Genomic DNA, 18,766 nt, shown 5'->3' with positions numbered 1-18,766 from the left:
TTATAATTAACATGGGTAAGGGGGTTGTTACAGACCGCCCATCTGCCACGCTGACACACTTACGGGGGGTATCCCTTGGGAAAAGGAGGCCGCTACCACACTATTCCATTACTTTATCATTCTATCATTCTATTATCCTACCACTCGATTCAATTACCCTGTCACTCCATTAGTGTACTTGTAACAGTGAACAAAGCTCCGTGATGATCATTAATGATATGTTCCGAGCCGGTTGTGGCGTGGTCATGCTTCATCCAGGCGCTTCTTGTAAAAATATGATCTTTTACAAAGCACGGCTCATTTTTGGGTCCAATTAAGATGTCAAACGTAAATTGAGAAGCTCGTCGGCAGCCATAACAAACGTCTAAATGTGATACATTGTATTTTATTATACTTTTTGGGAGCATGCAAAAGATTACTTGCCTTCATTTTCTGCAAGAAAAACTGAGGGCGTAAACTGTTACTCTTGACTTGCTGAGTAAAAGCATTTTTGTCAATAATACACATTTTTTAGTGTTGAAAGTTCCAGCAAAACTTTTGTCCAACTAAATCTATCGTTTGCTTAATTAAGTTGAAACTTGTAAAAATGCTATAAGTGATATATATAAGTTTTTTTCATTTGTATTTTTGTTTTGGGGTTTTAAAAAAGGCGAGAAACCGTATAACCCTGCATCGCAATTTATATTCCCACCTCAGTGTTTTCACCAATTTTATTTGTTAATAAACACGCACTTCCTCCCCTGTCCCACACATTTTTGCGATTACTCGCTGGCCTCCGTCACCTCCTGGCACAGTAAATGCAAACCAATCCCACAAAGGTCTTTAGTGTGCCACAAACTCGGAGGGGGAAACAGATCCCTCGTCGCCTGTATGCCGGTGACAGCCCCTGACGTCTTAAAGAATGTGCAGTGCAGCTGGCTGTTGAGGTTGCCTGCCCACTGTTAGGGAATGGCATCCGATGAGGTCTGCCTCCTCAGCACAGAGGGGTTCTATGAGAAAGAGTTAAGTCTGTGAGGTCAGTCTGGAGGAGGAGGTTACGAGTTCCCCGAGTCGGAGCCGTGGGGGTAATGGTTTTAGAGATGGCTGTCACACAGATCCGTTCCACTGTCCAATACTGCCGCTGATCTCCACCAGCCCGAGTCTACTTGCTTTTCAATTGCTCAACTTCTCTCTCCCCGTCCTCCTTTCTTCTTTTCTCCCCTTCTTCCCTCCTTGCACTGACACATGGAAGTAATCTAGGATCTCTATGCTGGACTCAAAGGATGTGCGGTTGAGCCCGGGGCTGCATTTCGACGCTCTACATTAGCTTCCTTTCCTCTTCTGTTTAATCCCCTTATATTCAACTGCTCTTATGTAAAAGAACTTAGATGGAAAACAAAAGGCAGACTTTGCCCATTCAACTTTTTTCTCTCTCTCCCTCTCTCTTCATTTCCTGTAACTCTGCATCCCTTCCCATTTTTCTTCTCGAATCAGCTAAAAGCACAGGCGAGGCGACAAGTAGGAATCTTAAGGGAAGCCTTCCAGCACCGTCGTCTGTGCCTCTGCTTGGCAGAGCAGGAGCTGATGGGAACTTCCTGGTTGCTGCCAGCCAGGCCTCCGTCTAATGAAGCTGGGTCGCTAACAGCCTGTAAGGCAGCCACTGTTCAGCCACTCTACACTCATCCACCACCCGGCCCTCGACACTTTCACAGGGGCACACTGGCACGCTCCTAACACTTCCTTAATGCTCCGCTGTGGCTGGACAAAGAACAATGGCGCACGGACGTGCACTCTCAAGCACTCCTTCACTTCCACAAGCTCAAGAGGAAAAATAAACAAGACTCAGACTGATTGGAAGTTTATTTTATACTCAACTGAACTTACAATTACTCTGTAAATAAGCATCTATACACCCTATTTTTTTCTCTTAGGAGGTAGGATCCTTTATTGGGTACAAGCAGAAGAAGACAAGACAGGAAATACGGGACAGAGGGCAGGGGAGCGACTCCCAGTAAAGGAGGCAAGCCAGTGGTGGTGCTGCTCGGCTGAATTTGCACCCATGTGGTGCACGCCCTAACCACTCAGCCATCATCACCCATTTAAATGAATGTGCGTTTATCCCAGTGAAGAATTTTTGGTTGCATAATGCACTTTGCTGCATTTGTCATTGTTATCAGTGACTCACAACTCTGTGACTCACTAGTAACTGTCACACCTATATGAAAATTCCCCAAATGTAAAAACAGTTTTTACTTCAGGGCTTTGGTAACAAGTTCTTATCTGTCATCCCCCCCAAGCATGAAGATTTTTGGATGTCTTATTTCACACAAACACTCCAAAACAAAAAGGCAAGTGTTAAAAATGCAAAATCCCAACTTGAGCTTTTTTTGTATGAAAAATTAATTTAATTAATTGGTGGTGGGGGGGGCGGGAATTAGGCAACATGACAATGTGTGCATTTTGCTGATTTTTTCTGTGCCCTTTCTGTTAGTAGATGTGTGTGCAATATCTCTACTAGTGTCAGGTTACAATCTTGAGCTGCAACTCCCCAGATAAACCCAAAATAAAAATCAATTACACTAATTAATTTAACTTAAATATGAAAGCTAAGGATTTTTGCCTGTTTTGTGTAGCTGCATATATATTTAAATAGAAGTACATATGGTAATATTGTGATATGACACGTTGCCTGCGGATTTAGATTCTCGACGTCAGTAAAGTTGCTGTTGATTGTGTCCAGTCACTGCTGTTTATGTTCTTGTTCTGCTAATTGACTAATCCTTCCAGGCATTGTCCACTCTTGCCAAATGATTCACTGCTTTCAGCTGCTGTCCCTGTAATATGTCTTGAAAGAAAACCAACTGGAACTGTGGGTCACGACGACCAGTTGGAAAAACACACACACACACAGAACAAAAAGATGGAGGAAGAAAGAAAGAAAGAAAGAAAAAATCCAAACAAATTAGTAGCAAATGCTACTTTTCCCAAAGTCGGGGAACAAAAGCTTTGGTTTCGTGTGCACCACTGCTTGAATATAAAGAAATGAATGCATCAATAACACAGCAAAACAGAATGATCAGCTTTCAGTGATGTGGCAGCCAAAACCACCAGTGGATAAAGTGAGTCCATCTGGAGCAAAACCATGATGAAAAAGCTACATTGTTTTCCTCTTTTTCTTCTTCTTCTTCTTCTTCTTCTTTTTCCTCTTCTTCTTCTTCGCTGAAATAACCTAAACGCCCTGCAGCCCTCTTTCCCGAGCCCAGGTGCCTTGTGTAGATAACCAAATGAAGAATCTGCCATTACCCACACACACCGCTGAAACAACAGTCGTGTCGACACAGAAGCACACGCGTGCGCGCACACACACACACACACATACACATATAAAAGCAAACGCAGCTGTCCTTACAGCGAGACACAGGGACCCTTTACAGCACTGTGGGCCAGTTGCTATCCAGAGGTATTTCTTATTGGTTGGCCCTCTCTCGTTCTCTCTGAGTGGGGCTCAGGCTCTAAGTCCTCTCTGTGTGTAATGAGATCTCTATCAGAGGGAAACATGATCAGAGTCTAAAGGGTGGAGAAAGGGGGAGACTGTGGGAGGCAAAGAGAGAGAGGGAGAAGGTACGTATCGCGAAGGGGTAACGGGGGCAAGCAGCGGGGTGTGAGGCAGGGAAGAAACAAAAACAGGCCTCTGACCCTCCCCGACAGTGACCGCGGCTACACGGAGCAGGAGAGGGGAGCGCTCGCCGGACTCCAAACCAAATCCTGTTTCTCGTCTGAGGTTGCATCCGGCTCTCGCTCAACAGGTTTCGGCAGTTTTCAAGTTGTGCCGTTTCAGTTTGTTTTGTTTCACTTCCTCCTGAAAGTCGGCATAGCTGAGCAGGTGAAAGTGGCAGATGAGTCAGTGTTTGAGAACAAACCCATTCAAATGATTGCTTTCGTAAGAGGCACTTCCAAGATAAGGAAGACATTGTATTCTTCTCATTACCTCATGCAAAGAAAAAAAAGAAAGAAAGAAAAAAAAAAAATCTGCCTAATTAGCTTATTGTAAAACACTAAACATGAAAACAAAACCAGCAGCAGTTAAATTAAATTATGCTGTGATGGAAATGTAGTGAACCAATAAAATTGCTGCCTCATCATCTCAAAGCGCTTTGCAATTAAAAAAAAAAAAAAAAAGCCACAAAAATTCCATTTTTTTGTTTTGGGAAAAATTAAACATATTTGCTAAATGTCCCAGTGGTAATAAAGTTTAGCTTAATTACAAGCCCACTGAACCGTTTAACCACGCAAGCGTGATATAAAGCAAACCAGTCAACTGTTAAACTCTGAGCCAGACAGCTGAGGTCAAGGGACAGCAAAGTAAGTCGAGTAAAGTAGAGACTCACAGGCTCGAATCAGGAGACTTTACTTTTTATCAAACGCAAACGCTCTTTTCGTTTTTACCCCCCTTCTTCTGCTATTTTGCGTCCTTTTGTGGGCTTTGACGCAGAGGCCAAAGAATAAAAAATAATTCATGTAAAGTCTTTCCAAGCCTCACCAAAAAATGCAAAGAGTTCAAAAGCAGTGCAGCAGACTCTTGCCCAGCCTGTGGCCGCTTCCTCGCTGCATGTTTTTAGAGGTGTGCAACTGTGTTTTCCATCTCTCCTCCTCTCCTTTTCTTTCTCTTACCCCTCTCTCACCACCTTGTTTGTCTCCTGAGCTGCTGCAAACAGGCTGTGCTGGTTACAGGTCATGAGGTAAATATTAGCCGAGGAGGGCTGCAGGACGTGCAGGAACCGCTCACAGCAACCTTGTCAGATCATCATTAAATTGGCATCACTGCAGTGTACCTCAGCACAGTGTGAATGTCAGCATGTGTGTGTCCATGTATGTAGCACGCCTGCACATAGCGGCGCTAGCTTCAGCCAAGGCAATGGGACGTGATCAGTCATAACAAAGTGACATTTCGTGGCGTAATCCCACTCAGCTAAATGAGAACTAATCCGATTTGCTCTGATCAAATGTTAGACTGTTCTTTACCGGCCGGGGGGACGCTGACACATCCCAGCCTTCTTCTTCTTCTTCTTTTTCTGCACGGCTGCTCCTTCATCACCCCCCCTCCCACCACCACTCCTACTTTGCCACTTCACTCATCCGGCCTCAAATTAAATATCAAAAAGGTCTGATGCATCCTGCAGCAAAAAAAAGAAGAGAGAACTAAAACTCAAGCATGTTTCCTCTTGTTATTTTTCTCGCAAGACAGTGCTACCGCGATGATGTATGTTGCCTGTTCAAGCACGCTGGGAGGAAATCAATTAAGCAAACCCCCAGTTATTGATAATGCAGGAGGCGGGAGTGATGGCATCCTCACATGAAAATCCATAGCAGCAGGAATGCACATAAACCTGCACAAACACACACACCGTAGCGGCCCAAACCTGCTGGTTTCCTAGACTTTGCCTCATAACTCATGGCCTGTGGGGAGGCACTGGTATTGTTATAGTTTTTGTGTGTATGTAGTACACTGTGCAAGCAGAGGGCCAGATTAATTTATTAGCTGAGGCAGCAGCGCTCCCAAAAGCAGGAACAGGAAGTAAGACATCGTAAATCTCGATAAGTCACCAGATAGTGTACTGTACATTTCTATAGGCTTCTCCCACTGTTATCGCTATAGAGTAATATAGGCCAATACCGAGAGATGGAGTTTAGAGGAACAAACAGTGAAGACTGATGCTGATTCCTGCGCAAGCACACCCACCCCATCTCTTTTTCTTTTATTGCCTATCAGCGAGTGCTGCTGACTGATACATTTCAGAGCAAAAACAGGTTTGTCTCCCTCTTTTTTTTTTGTTATTGTAAAGCCTGCACACAGCAAGATAATTGTCTATTGTTTTCCAAAAGGCAGAGCAGCGGGATAATTAGCTTGAGAGAACACTTTGCAGAGTGCATTATTGTTCCACTGTGAACTTTATGAAATATTCAGCCGTTCGTGGGGATTTTACAAGGAGCAGAGTGGAGAAACAGATGGAGAAACGATCTTCCAGTCCCTAAAATCCCAGCATGGTAACCTTCTAAGACATTCCCTTCAGGTGACATCATCAATCAATAAATGTCTCCCTCTAATTTTTTTTTTTTACTCTTAACTAAAAAGTGTGGATTTTTGCGCGCGCGTGTGTGTGTGTGTGTGTGTGTGTGTGTGTGTATCTTTGTCTGATGACGCTCATTGTTCCACTACTTCTGCAGCCAAATAAAAGCTGATGGGCCGTAGTCTTGCCATTAGGACCGGGCCACACACACACACACACTCAGAGACACACACTCCAATGAACATGGCAGCAATATTCATACCCACTGACTGCACAACGAGCCTCTATGACATTTGACATTTGGGGGATAAATCATGGATTCACTTGAATGAGTAACTTACAGTTATAGGCTGGTCGAGCTACTCTCCATTTCCCCTCAGTGCTGTGAGCTCGAATGAAGGTCAGCTCCAACCACACAGATCTTTTTCTCTCTCTCTCTTTTTCTCTTTTAGTTTATTTCCCCCCCCTTTATGAATGCTTTCCAACATGATGTAAATGTGGGAGTCAAGTCTAAGTGGGTGATAATTGTTACCAGAGCGTAATCTATTATCAGTAGTCTGGGCTCACTTTACTTGTTTGGATGGGAATAATATGGATTTTTAAAGAAAGTGTCTGGCTTCAGCTGCTGCCTTTTGAAAAACGTGTCCTTGATTTCATGGGAAGAAATTGCGCTGGATCCAAGCCAATTGTAATTAAGAAAAATACAATTATTTTCAATCATTTGCTCACCTGATATCTGGAACCATCTTGTCATGCATTTTTGTGGGGAGAAACTAAATTCAAACTTGGCCACTTTGGACGGAGTGTGGCCCTCGTACGCCTGTTGGGAGGAAAAAATATCCTGCGCTATAGCTGAACACACTTGGCGTGGTTTACTTGACTTTTTCACCTTTATTCTTTGCACCAATTATGAGTGGATGAACTTCTCACAGCCCTAGAATAGCCGTGATTGAAGCGCCCATGCCTTTAGTTGGAAAATAAAACGGTGGGTGCAATATTGCGAATAAAATTGCTATAATTACCCATCTTAATGTGCGATTTAAGCTGGGCCTGTTGTACATTGTATAAGCCTGTACTTAACGGTGTTTCTTCAGTGTTGGGAAATTCCCCACTGGGAAAGACATCAACGCCACACTCTGCGGCGCAGAGAGGACAATTAGAACTAAATAAATTATGTTCTTTTTAAGATAATTGCCACATTTAACAGAACATTTAACCCAGCGTGTACACAATGGCAACTTTTCCATAAATGTTAGCCCTCCATTGCGCGCGCACACACACACACCCATAGAGTTTGACACCCTCGTCCAAATGAAAATGCAAGACTTACTTGGGATTCTGCGAGCTCCAGATTATAGTCTCCAGCGATTTAGCCGAGGGTAACGCCGACCTGCACATTATTGTAAAGATCCAGAGGTAATACTTCCAACAACCGAGTCCCGCCATTCTGATAAATGCACAAGAGGAGTGAGCCGAGAACTCTAGAGCGACGGACGGTGCGCTTGGCAACCTTTATCTGCGGTTCGCCCGGTGGGAAGGTGAGCTACGATCAGTCGGGAGCATGTGAGGTCGATATCAGATACATGTCCTTGTGTCCGACTTCTTTAGATCTGCTCCAGACCCCGTGTCCTTAACTGAACTGCCGTGCGAAGGAGCCCCGGTTCTTGATAGGATTTGGAGGAAAGCAGCAGCAGCAGCCCACCGAGTGTCCTGGTTGACCTGTGGCTGAGACAGGAGAAAGAAAAAAAAACACCCCCTCACGACCTTTTCTTTCACTCTGTGGACAAAACTCGGCGATCCCGATGCGTGGAGTGGATCTAACCAATCGCGCAGTTTTGCCACAATCTGACGATGCGGCTGTCGGTGGAGCCTCGCGCCGCGTCTTTGTCAGAGCTCCCCTCGGTGGTGTGTGTACCTGTCGCCGTTTATAGCCTACAGATGACCACATTCATCCATCAGTCACAACTCCGCAGCACGCCAGGAATCCCGAGGTCCACTTCATTCCAGTGTTATCTTTCACTCCTCCGCCCCCTGCTTTTGCTATTCTTCCTCCCAAAAAAAAGAAAAAAGGAATTGAGTTTCTATTGTAAATATTCCTCCTGGCTCTCAGTGGCGTTACGCGTGCGTGTTGCGCTCCGGCAGGGTCGCTTCTAGTCCAACTCGGGCATGCTGCGTGGCCGGTGCGTAAAAATACAGTCCGGTCTCCCCGCTAGTTTATTGCTTCATGAAACACACACAAAAAAGTGCCGAGGTAAGATTAGACCTGCTCCCCTGCTTCTCGACGTGGCTCCTAAATCAGCTCACCAACATTTCCACGCCGGTATGTTGTGTTTTTTTTTCCTAACCGTCTGTAACACTGTGCCCTCCGGTGTGTGCGGCAGCCCGAGCTCAACTGTAACCCGAGCTGAGGAGAGCGCATGAGGAACAGCCCACTGTGCCAGCAGCGGCCAATCACAGCGCTCTGTCCGAACTTGGAAGCAGGAAGCGAAGGCATTTATAGGGACGTGGATGGGTAGATCTTAGGTAGAAGGAGGGAGCGAAAACTCGGGGCGGGGGGGTGCTGTTATTGGGTTGACCCCACATCTCCACCTCCCCTCTCACCACCACCTCCACCACCACCTCGGCCCGAGCCATCGACCCAAATTGAAATGGACTTTGGAGTTATTCGTCATACTGAAAGCTTCGGTGAGGAAAACGAGTGTGTGTGTGTGTGTGTGTGTGTGTGTGTGAAAGTGCTTACAAGAGCAAAACTTTGGCCCCTTTAAGTCCAGGGCTTGTTGTTCCCAGTAGATAACTAATTACTAATTGGTCCATCAAGAAATTCCCCTGGAGCGCCACATTTATCATTTTGGTTATGAAGGATTGCATTTGTAACATTTTCCCTACGACTAGTCTGTTATTTCTGCTATTTCTAGCTGTACCGCTGTAAATATATTGGTTTTATTCTATATACACAGGATTACAGTATCTGTTCTTTTGGCCCCCTTCTTTTTCTTCTCTGAAGGGAATGATGATTAATGGTCTCTTTGGATCTCTTTCTAGTCGTCCTCTTTTGGGATAATGAACTGCATGAGAACTTAGTCTCCAGTGTCAATAGACAATAGACGGTCGGTAGCCTATAGTCACTGGGCCATTCATTCACTGAGGAAGAAATGCTTGACACATAATTGATCATGTCCATGTCTGTGCCCCCTTTGTGCGCGCATATGTGTGTGTGTGTTTGAGGGAGAAAGGAGAGGAGAGTTCCCTTTCATTTCCTTGCATTTATTCAATCAATGCTGCCCCCTAATGGCTGTGATGAAATCGATTCTCAGACTACAGGTGGGGGGGAGACTGAGTCTAATTGGAAAGGAAATTAAGCAGACATTTAAAGACACGTCTTATGGTTTCTGAAATTATTTTTTTTTATTACATCCTGTGGCGTGTTGACAGCTCATAAATCTCTGTGAAACAATAACACAGGCTTCCAGTGATTATACACCCTAATTGTCTGAGTAAATTTATATTTGTGCAGTTAATGTGTGCGCATCCTCAACAGCAGCAGTTGCCACAGAGTTGCCATCTTGGATGCCTGATGCTTTAACGACCAATCAGGTGGTCATGGACAGATGCCACCTGTGTACAACTTTGTGGACTGCCACACATAGGGCCAACAGTTCGTGAGGATGGTGATGCATATACCATATTATTGTTGTAGAGGTTTGTTAGCCCAGCAAAACATTATCCATAGATTTGTCCTAGGAATGATCAAAATTAATCTTTTACAATAGTATATATAGATTTCAAAAGACAAAAATGTTATATTCACTACAATATGTGAAAGATGACTGTCTGTCCACATGCCTTTACATAAACAAAAAGTCGTCTGTGCAACAAGGAGTGTATTGAGCTTAGCTTTCATGTTCACTCAGATCATGGAGGACCCATTTAAGTGTGTTTTCACCCTTCCTACAGCTACCTATGAGATACTGGCATTTTCAAGGAATGAGGTCATTGTGTTAATGTGTATAGGTGGCTGTGATTAGTGCTTCCATAAATAGCCTGAATGTACTTTCATATCACAGCAGCTCATGCACACACATTTCAAAATGGAGAACGCCCATGTCTAAGGGGTTTTTTCATCGCTGATTGGTAGTAATGTGTAAAAATCTTGAACCTCACATTATTTATTTCAGTGCAGCTGTTTATCAGCTGGTTATCCAGGTATGCTTTTACTGCTTTTTTAGTGTGTTTGGGCTCAATATCAGATGACACTCGCTGTTGTACCTCTCTTTCGACCTCCTACAACATGTTCCATCTGATTTTCAGTCCAGTTCTTGTATAATTTAGCACACCTCAGCCCCTTCGTCTTCCTTAAGAATGCCTAAATGACACCTACCCTTCTACTGAGACTGTTCCATCAACAGTCGTACAGATACTCCTCGTCTGCTGTAGGGTTTTTTTAGGTCTGCTGCCTCTTCTTTTGTCTCCACTTGTCTAGTTTCCTCAAAATTTTTAAGGCCACGCTACACACCATGTCACAATATACCAACATTTCATCTAATAGCTCCTTAAGAATCACCTTGTTGGTGCAAAAATATCTTTTTATGTCGGTCAAACTGTTTTTCACAGATTCAGCTAAACTAATTATGTGTTTGTGCAAAAAGCTGCCAGTAATAAAGGTCAAAAGATACAATTTAAAATTGGTTCTTGGCCAAATTGTCTGTTATGTGCAGACACAACACTGGTTCACAAGTTAAGTGGCTTTTTGCTTTAAGAGCTTGAATGATTTATAGATCAGGTCAGTGTTGAGTGGCTTAAGAAACAAACAAACAGACAAACAAACAAAAGCTTCCTTGGAAAGTAGTCCGGTACAAGGACTGGACTGAAAATGAGTTAAAAAGCAGTCAGTGTCCAAAGAAAAGCTTGGAATGACCTTCGCAAACCTGGAGAACTGTGGCTCAAGACCACTTTAAAATATTACAGGAAAGTCTGGCTCCTTGGAAGCAAAATATAACGAAATCAGGGGTAGCTCAACACCTTTGCACAGCACTGTAATCATGCTTTTATTCATTTAATATATTTACTTGATCAAATGCGTCAGAATGCGGTCAAATCACAATTCAAAACACCTACTAACACGCTGACACGCTTATAATGACCAGGCAGATGCCAAGTAGGTGTCCTGCTTATTCACCCTCTCACTTTTAGTGTTGCAAAGTTCAGCTGAGGCTGATTAAGAACGTCACCACTTTAGCAGTTATTAAGTTGTAACCCAAAGTACTGGATTAATTGAAATTTTGACTGGATATTGGCACAGACACACGTGAAAGGATTACTAGAGTATTTCTATCCCGCTTTAGGGAACACGAGCGCGTAGCAGATATTATTGCAGTATATCCAATTGCTTTGAAGACTTTTTCCTTAAAGATGCTCCTGCTGGTGTTAAAAGAAATGTCAGGTGATCGCCATTCCTCCTCTGTGGGCCATGAATGTCTATATGAACCTGCAAGGCAACACATTCAGTAGTTTTAGAGACTGACTGGCAGTCAGCTTAACATTACTATCCCCAAATCCTGCTACCTTTCTTGCTATGAATACTATACAGTGATATAAAGCAGGCACACTGTAAATTCTCCCTTTTTAAACTGAAACGATTCTTTGGTTCTTAAACGCTCACAGATTTATATGAAATTCATCGTGTCGTCATTTCTTACAGCTCGTAAATGGAGAACGGAGAGACATTTGCTGTCGCTTTTGTTTTCTTCTCTCTGAATCCAAGATGAACCCTGCTGTCGAGCACATAGTTCCTTCCCAATCTGATATTTACACTTAGCAAACACTGAAAGTATGACATCATGGTTCCAGGATGAAGCCGCTGCGGGCTCGTAATTCGTCCAGCAACCTCACAGGGGAAGTAAATCACGGTTAAAACGCCCTCCTCTCGCTTTTAATCTGCCCTTAATGAAGTCTGGCACATTTCCCTTTAGTCGTGGCTCCATGACACGACTGTGATCTACAGGCCCAGCCCGGAGACCAGAGGCCCGTGGCCTCGGTAGTGCTGTGGGAGACGCGGCTTGAGCCGGGGCTGCGCGTCCAGGTATGAGCCGAGCCCCTTTGGCATGCACGGGGTCAAGTGGTTAACCCTCGTTATCTGGAGAGGACGGGGAACATGTGACTGGGACGTTCCAGCTGCAATCAATATCGAACAGTCATTAACCGCAGAGACAATACATCCTCACACACAGAGACGCCCGCGCGCACCCGAGCACTTAGTGGCACATGTTTCTCGTCCATGTCACGTACTGTAAAGTCTCCACCAAAGGAAACGTAAGGGCATAAACACAAACAACATGGATCCACTCCAAACACTGAGCCATTTTAAACGGTGGGAAAACTCAGCTAATGTTAACAGACTATTTTCAGAGGCTGACACTTGAAGGTTGTTGTATAAGCTTTTCCTGCTGCTTTGATTTAACTGTAGCGGCAGAGAGGCCAATCACAACAGCTGGGCTATCCGCAGACTTACATTTCCTGTTTGTGGTATGCTTGATTGCTGTCCAGACGTCTTCCTCCCTTCTCTTCTTATGCTTATGCTTGCTTCAATCTACCTCCTCTCCTTTACTCGTCTCAGCCATCACGACTGACAGCAAAGCACTGATTACACACAAATAACAATCTGCTCAAAACATGTCCTCCACATATTATCATCCCAGTATGAGACGCAAGTAAAACCTTCTCTTCTCTTCTCTTCTCTTCTCTTCTCTTCTCTTCTCTTCTCTTCTCTTCTCTCATAGTAGTAATTAGGCTTGATAACCACCCAAGACAATAGACATTTCATGTAACCATCTTTGTCGACATATAAACATCCAGGAATCTCGATAGCAATCCTGATTAGTGCCTGGTTGTGATCCTCCTATCTTAACTTGCCGCAGTTCCCTGCATTATACCTTTTTAGCCTCTCGGATGAGATTAGAATTTGAAAAGGGAAATTGTCCTTTGATGCTTCATATCAAAGAACTAGACAATTCCCATTGAAAAAACGAGTAGAAAGTGAAGACATGCGCTCACAAACACACACACACACACAGACACGCACACACGCATATGTTATTAACTCACTGTGATTATTTGTTAGCGTAAGCTGCATTTTGTAGGCCTGTGGCCCGGAGGGTTTAGAAAAGAGCTAAACTGATGGAGAGAATATGCCAAATGCTGGCCTGTGGGGGTGTTCTGTCTATTCTAATAGAATTACCAGCCTCTGATAGATGAGTCTTTTCTCCGAGGCTACTTGTCTGTCAAACATTAGGTCACACTCAGCTTCCAGACTCGGAATTGGGGTGGGTGGGTTGGGAGGGAGAGAAGAAGGGGGCTCAAGGCGCAGGAAAAAAAATGTCTGGAGAGGTGCCTCACTCCCTGCCAAGAAAAGGAAGGCAACAAAAGTGAAAAAGGGTTAGAGAGGGAGGGATGGGAGTAGAGGGGGGGAAAAAAGCGAGGGTGGGAGCTGGTGAAAGAGAGTGAAATGAGTGAGAGTGGGGGTTAAAGAAAGAGAAGAGAGCGAGCGGGGTACAAAAGGGTGCATTCGAATCCACTCTAATTAAGGCCCGTGTGATGGACAGGACCTGCGGACGTGCCTTCTTTTCTTTTTTGAGTGTCCGTGTGTGTGTGTGTGAGGGGACGGTGTGACGATGGGAGGAGCCGGGGCCCTAGTAGAGATGTCTACTGCCAGCAGCCTGAATGGGACAAAGACCTGAATAGAAACTTCAAAGCAACCTCTGTGAGCTCCCCCCCCCTCTTCTTCGCAGTCCCTTGGCTGTGTGATGGTCAACAAGCTCCTGTTCAAGTGTGTCCGTGTGTGTGTGTGATTCTGTTTGGCAGTCTGTTATTTTCTGACTGCTACATGCATTTCTTGGCAGCTATGCGTGCAGTGTGGATTTCAAAGTGTGTCTTTCTGCCTGGGTGTGCTTTTTGTCTTATGCGATGATGTGTGCGTGTGCATTTTAAAGAGCAGACTGCAGGATGCAGATATAATTGGAGCAGAGGATCTGACTCATTGCTCTCTCCCTCTGAACTGAGCGCCGGCTCTCTACGGCGGGGTTGGAAGTGAAACAAGTAGCCCACAGAGCTGACGTGTTGAAGAAATTATTGTTGCTAAATGATACACGGGGATTTAGCGTCTAATTTGATCCCAGTGTCCTTACTGATTTTGGCCTGCGTTACGATCTTGCGGTGTGCGTCATCTAATTCGATTTGGCTCCGGCTCAGGCCAACTAATGATCTTCCACTTATCACCCCTCTTCTTCTCCCCAGTTGATACTCGTCAAAGTGTCTTTCCCATCAGACCCACCAGCCTCACATGACTCCCGACAACTGCCGCAGAGAGTTGGAATCACTCGGGGCCCCTTCAGAAAAACAGGAAGCCCTAAAGGGTGAGGGCCAGGGCAGGCAGAAAGATAAGATTTATGCATGCTTGTGTGCTGTACGCTCTGGCATGCTAACGATGGTGTGTATATGTGTGTGTCTGTGTGTTTGGATATCTCATAGAAGTATCTGTCCTGTCTGAACCCTCTTGCACCAGTCAAGTGTCAGGTCAGGCTCTGAAGCTCCTGAGATCAACATGTCATTGTTCCTGCCTGGTGTCACTGACATGTCCTCAGTGACATCATCGCCAGCGGACGCTTGGCATATCGCTCACCTCTCTCTTCAGTGCTCATCTGAAGTGGCATTAGCCTCCACCTCTAATCAGAGTACATAATAAAGTAGCCACAACAACCTCATCAGTGGCTTTTATGCCCTGGCAGGTGCAGCGCAGCATTGTAATTGTGTAGGCTGCTGCAACTTTGATCACGTATTTATATTTAAAGAGGTAGTATGGCAACCCTGGATGCATGCGTGCATGTACGTCTTCACAATCCTGGTAATGGAAACATCGTCTGAATGGGCCTTTTTTTTTCTTTCAAAAGAAGCAGTAGCACTTGTTGTATTGCATTTCAGAGCAAACGTGCTTCAATTCATGCCATAGAAAACCACTTTGAGATAACTTTATCAGCAGATAGAAAATGTTATCTGCTATCCTGATTATGTCATATGTTTTCAGCTGAGCAGCAATAAACAAAGAGGCTGTAAAAGATCCTGGAGGACGTTTATGGGGAATAATTCCCCTGCCCTCTCACACACACACACACATAATGCTGTAATTGTGACACGCCTTTAAAGCAAAGACGCAAGAATGATCACAGGGAATGCATATGTGCACATGCCCACGCTCAAACTTGGAAAAGAAAGGGAGCATTGCACCTAAGAATGCACTGTTGCGCAAACACACCTTTGGCAAACAAAGATATACTTTTAAAAAAAAAGAAAAAAAAACACTTTAAACCCAGGGAGACAAACTCCTAAATCTGAGGATGTCCTTGTTAGTAAGCAGCCGAGGGTACATGAGTGCTCTCAGCCGCATCATGAAAGCCTCAGCAATTACTCCCATGCTCCCTCGCTCTGGCATAAATCTGCTCTTATCTCGGCTCGCTGCAGGATCAGGGAATATCAGCTCCAGCATCTGCTCCATCTACAAACCCAGCCACTAAAAGCACAACAAAGTGGTTCTGCAGGCATAAATAAAGGAAGGTGGTGGCGGGCGGGGGGCGTACCGGAAGAAGCGCAGGGGGTTGAAGAGAGGGAATATAGAAAGAAACTGAGAATGAGAGATAGGAGGAGGGGGTTGCGTCTGTATCTCTTTAGCATTTCTCTCTGCATGTGTCAATCAGCCAGAAAAACATAATTCCAGCTCAGCTCAGCTCAGCAGAACCTCTTGGAGGGAAATGAAGATGTATGGAGAGAACAAAAGGTCAACAGCATGGGTCATAAGGTGCAACTTTTACATTAGTTAGTATGGGAAGATGCAAAGTTAAGACGGGGATGTTTTATTTACTGGAGGGGCAATTACTAATGCTTCTTTTGTCCAATAAACTTTTCTTTTTCTTTACCTTAACATCATTATTATTATTACAAGTTTATTCAGAGAGGTCAGCGGATTCTGGGCATGCTATAGACAGCAAAGTTGCTCGCACCTGGCTAAAGTAACAACAAGGACGGATGAACAGGACTCCAAACTATTTTTAGGAGGATGTTTATTTTCCTCACGGTCCGACTGGAACATCTTTCATTCTGGCCTCTTTTTTTTATCACAGCTGTGACCCTGACCCCCCCACTACCACTCCGTCCTCCGCCTCCTCCGCTCGTCCTGTCTCCTGTGCCTCCCCGGTTTGCTCTGCATTTCTTCCTCTCTCACTGTCCTCTACTCCCATGTTACCTTGGGTCAGCCACTCCTTTCTCTCTCTGCCTGAGTGTGTGTGTGCATGAATGGTAATGGAGCTATATAGAAATGTATAACCATTCGAGTCGGTTCTGCTCAGCGTGCACGCCTGGCAAGTCATAATAGAGATGAAATGTTACAACTAAATGTTGAGAGGAAATACCTCAGCTCCAGGTGCTGGCTGAGGGTCAGGGGTGAAGAGGTGGCACACCAAGCCTCGGGGTCCCCTGAACCCTGACCTCACGAGACTGATGAATAGCGTGCTAACAAGGACCAGCTCTCTCTTAGGGTGTCTGCACTCTCTCTTCTTGTCTTTGACTACCTCTAATTTTGCTCTCCCAGGAACTGATCTGGCAGCAGCAGAGTAGTAATACTTATACCGGCTGAACCTTTAAAGTACCTCGCCATCTGTCGTCTTCCTTGGATTTATAATTATCATCATATCACATTCAAACTACGCACTGTCGCACTCTTACATAACCTAACCCCTATCTACCAGTGCCTGCAATACTTAAGAATAGATTGAATAAATTATTATTGGGTGAGGTGTTAAATCTTGGCCAGCAGTAGAAGTGCTTTCTTTCTAATGAGGCTCCGCTACATCGTCTCTGCTCCTCATCGGCACGGAAGAGAAGCGAGAAAACCTGCAGCAGGCACATTCACGAGCCTCCCCCATACACATATGCACGCACACACACCGAGTACACTCCCACATACATGCACAAATGGACATAGTTTAAATGTGGGCGTTGCGCACACACACATTCACATTTACACTCACACACATTCCAGCCGCACCCTGGCCCATTTGCAAAGCTGTATCATAAAGCCAATTAAAGAGATGAGTCTTATTAGCAGAGGTGTCTCAGCCCTCGTTCATCACTGGGGTTTCCTGGCAGGGGCTGGTGACATGCAGAGCTCTTCATCATCTTTATGAGACCTGTCTCATCACGCCCTTATAAGACACTCATCCAAACTTTACTGAGACTCATGATTTAGCAGAGCGGGCTTGGCCCACAAATCCATTCAGTCGTCCTCGGGTCACCTTTGAATGCGCTTCAAGGGATTTGAAAATGAAAGTGGAGAAAATGTAGGCCTTGTGTGGCACACTGCTACCTCGCTGGCTTGCGTGTCTTCTGTCCCCCACCCTCCTCCATACCCTCTCATTGAAAAACCCGTAATCTTGTTTCCTCTTCCTGCAGGGAAAACCTTTATTATCCTCACCGCAGAGCACAGGCCCACTGGGATGAGTGAAAGTGGCTTCACAACAATGGTGTGAAGTGAGGAGAGAAGGTGTAGAGAATCAAATTCCAGGGTAACCCTGGGTAAATATCCTCCTGCTCCCAGCTGAAAACTCGTCTTGTTTTCTTGCTTCGCGAGGTCGAATACCCCGCTCAGACCTCTGGACCACCTGCAGCTCTGCTGATGACAGATTCCCTCCACACTCTGGACCATCAGTGCCAAAGAGAGACTAATCCTCCAGCTTCTATCCCCCAAGTACAATAGCCCTGTCACTCGTTCACTCATTCAGCATACCTTTAGCCGCTCTGCCTGTGTGTCAATATGAAGAAAACCGACAGGAGGCAGAAGGTGGATTCCCACGGCGCTCTATTCATAGCTTCTCACTGGAATCTCTGACCTGTTCTGGCTTGTCTCATGAAACCTGCTCATCATAATGAAGGGCATTGATCCTACTTCTCATTTCACATTCACCTTGACATCTCAGTTACAGCCCACAGAGCGTCTCCTCTTAGTCCAGGAGAGATTCTTTTCCTTTATTTGGTTACAAAGTATTTTATTGGATGCCCAGCACATTGTTGGAATGATACGGTTTGGAATGAATGAGGCGCTAGAAGATGAGTCTGGACATTCAAGCGCTGTTGGCCTGTCTGTGTGAATGAGGCCGCGTGCCTAATCTGAGGCCGGGCCTGGTAAATGATTTTCCAGGGTCAGCTGCTTTCCTCTGCCCTTACAAGCTGAGAAGATTACAACAAATGTTCTCATTAATGATTTATCCACAGAATTAAAATTCTCTGGGTTTATCTCCTCACAGAGTCCTGGAAAAGTCTCAGGCGCTGCGTGAAACAGCTCTTCTTAGGGGGAGGCTTGCGATCAATCACAAGAAAGAGCAGCAATTAATGTAGAGCAAACATATTTTGAATGGCCATGAAATGCTGCTTAGATCCTCTTAGATGAGTTTCCACAGTGAACTCACATGTATGTGTAAATCAGAAGTCCTCCTTGACCCGCTGAGGTTTCAACACCAGCTGAACTGATAGTGTATGTTGAGGCCTTTGGGTTATCAGAAGTAAATACAGGCTCTAAGTCCATATGAGGCTCTGATTTAAAATCTGCAGCCCTGACCTCGGCAGCACAGCTTTTAACCCCCAAGTCAACCCAAGCAGATGCATTGCTGTGGGAAAAAGAA

General features: G+C 45.0%; 1 protein-coding gene and 2 long non-coding RNA genes across 3 annotated transcripts in view; 1 reads left to right on the top strand and 2 right to left on the bottom strand.

Annotated features, from left to right (window-relative positions):
• efnb1 (ephrin-B1) overlaps window positions 1–8,440 on the bottom strand; it is a 58,983-nt gene extending 50,543 nt beyond the window's left edge. The window contains 1 exon segment of the mRNA XM_003445909.5: window positions 7,378–8,440. Coding sequence (XP_003445957.1) covers window positions 7,378–7,493 — 116 coding nt within the window. The 5' untranslated portion in view covers window positions 7,494–8,440.
• Window positions 8,441–8,582: 142 nt separating this feature from the next.
• Window positions 8,583–15,640, top strand: LOC109194832 (uncharacterized). Its single transcript, XR_002056571.2, has 3 exons — window positions 8,583–8,732; window positions 14,337–14,455; window positions 14,571–15,640. It is a non-coding gene; the product is annotated as an uncharacterized LOC109194832 (long non-coding RNA).
• Window positions 9,428–12,522, bottom strand: LOC112842089 (uncharacterized). The gene is made up of 2 exons (XR_003213711.1): window positions 11,744–12,522; window positions 9,428–11,532 (listed from the first exon to the last, which is right to left on the bottom strand). It is a non-coding gene; the product is annotated as an uncharacterized LOC112842089 (long non-coding RNA).
• Window positions 15,641–18,766: the final 3,126 nt, after the last annotated feature.

The sequence above is a fragment of the Oreochromis niloticus genome, linkage group LG2 (genome assembly GCF_001858045.2).
Source record: "Oreochromis niloticus isolate F11D_XX linkage group LG2, O_niloticus_UMD_NMBU, whole genome shotgun sequence".
Classification (NCBI taxonomy): Eukaryota; Metazoa; Chordata; class Actinopteri; order Cichliformes; family Cichlidae; genus Oreochromis; species Oreochromis niloticus.
Note: the sequence above shows the minus strand (reverse complement) of the source record. Positions and strands in the feature narration are given on the sequence as shown.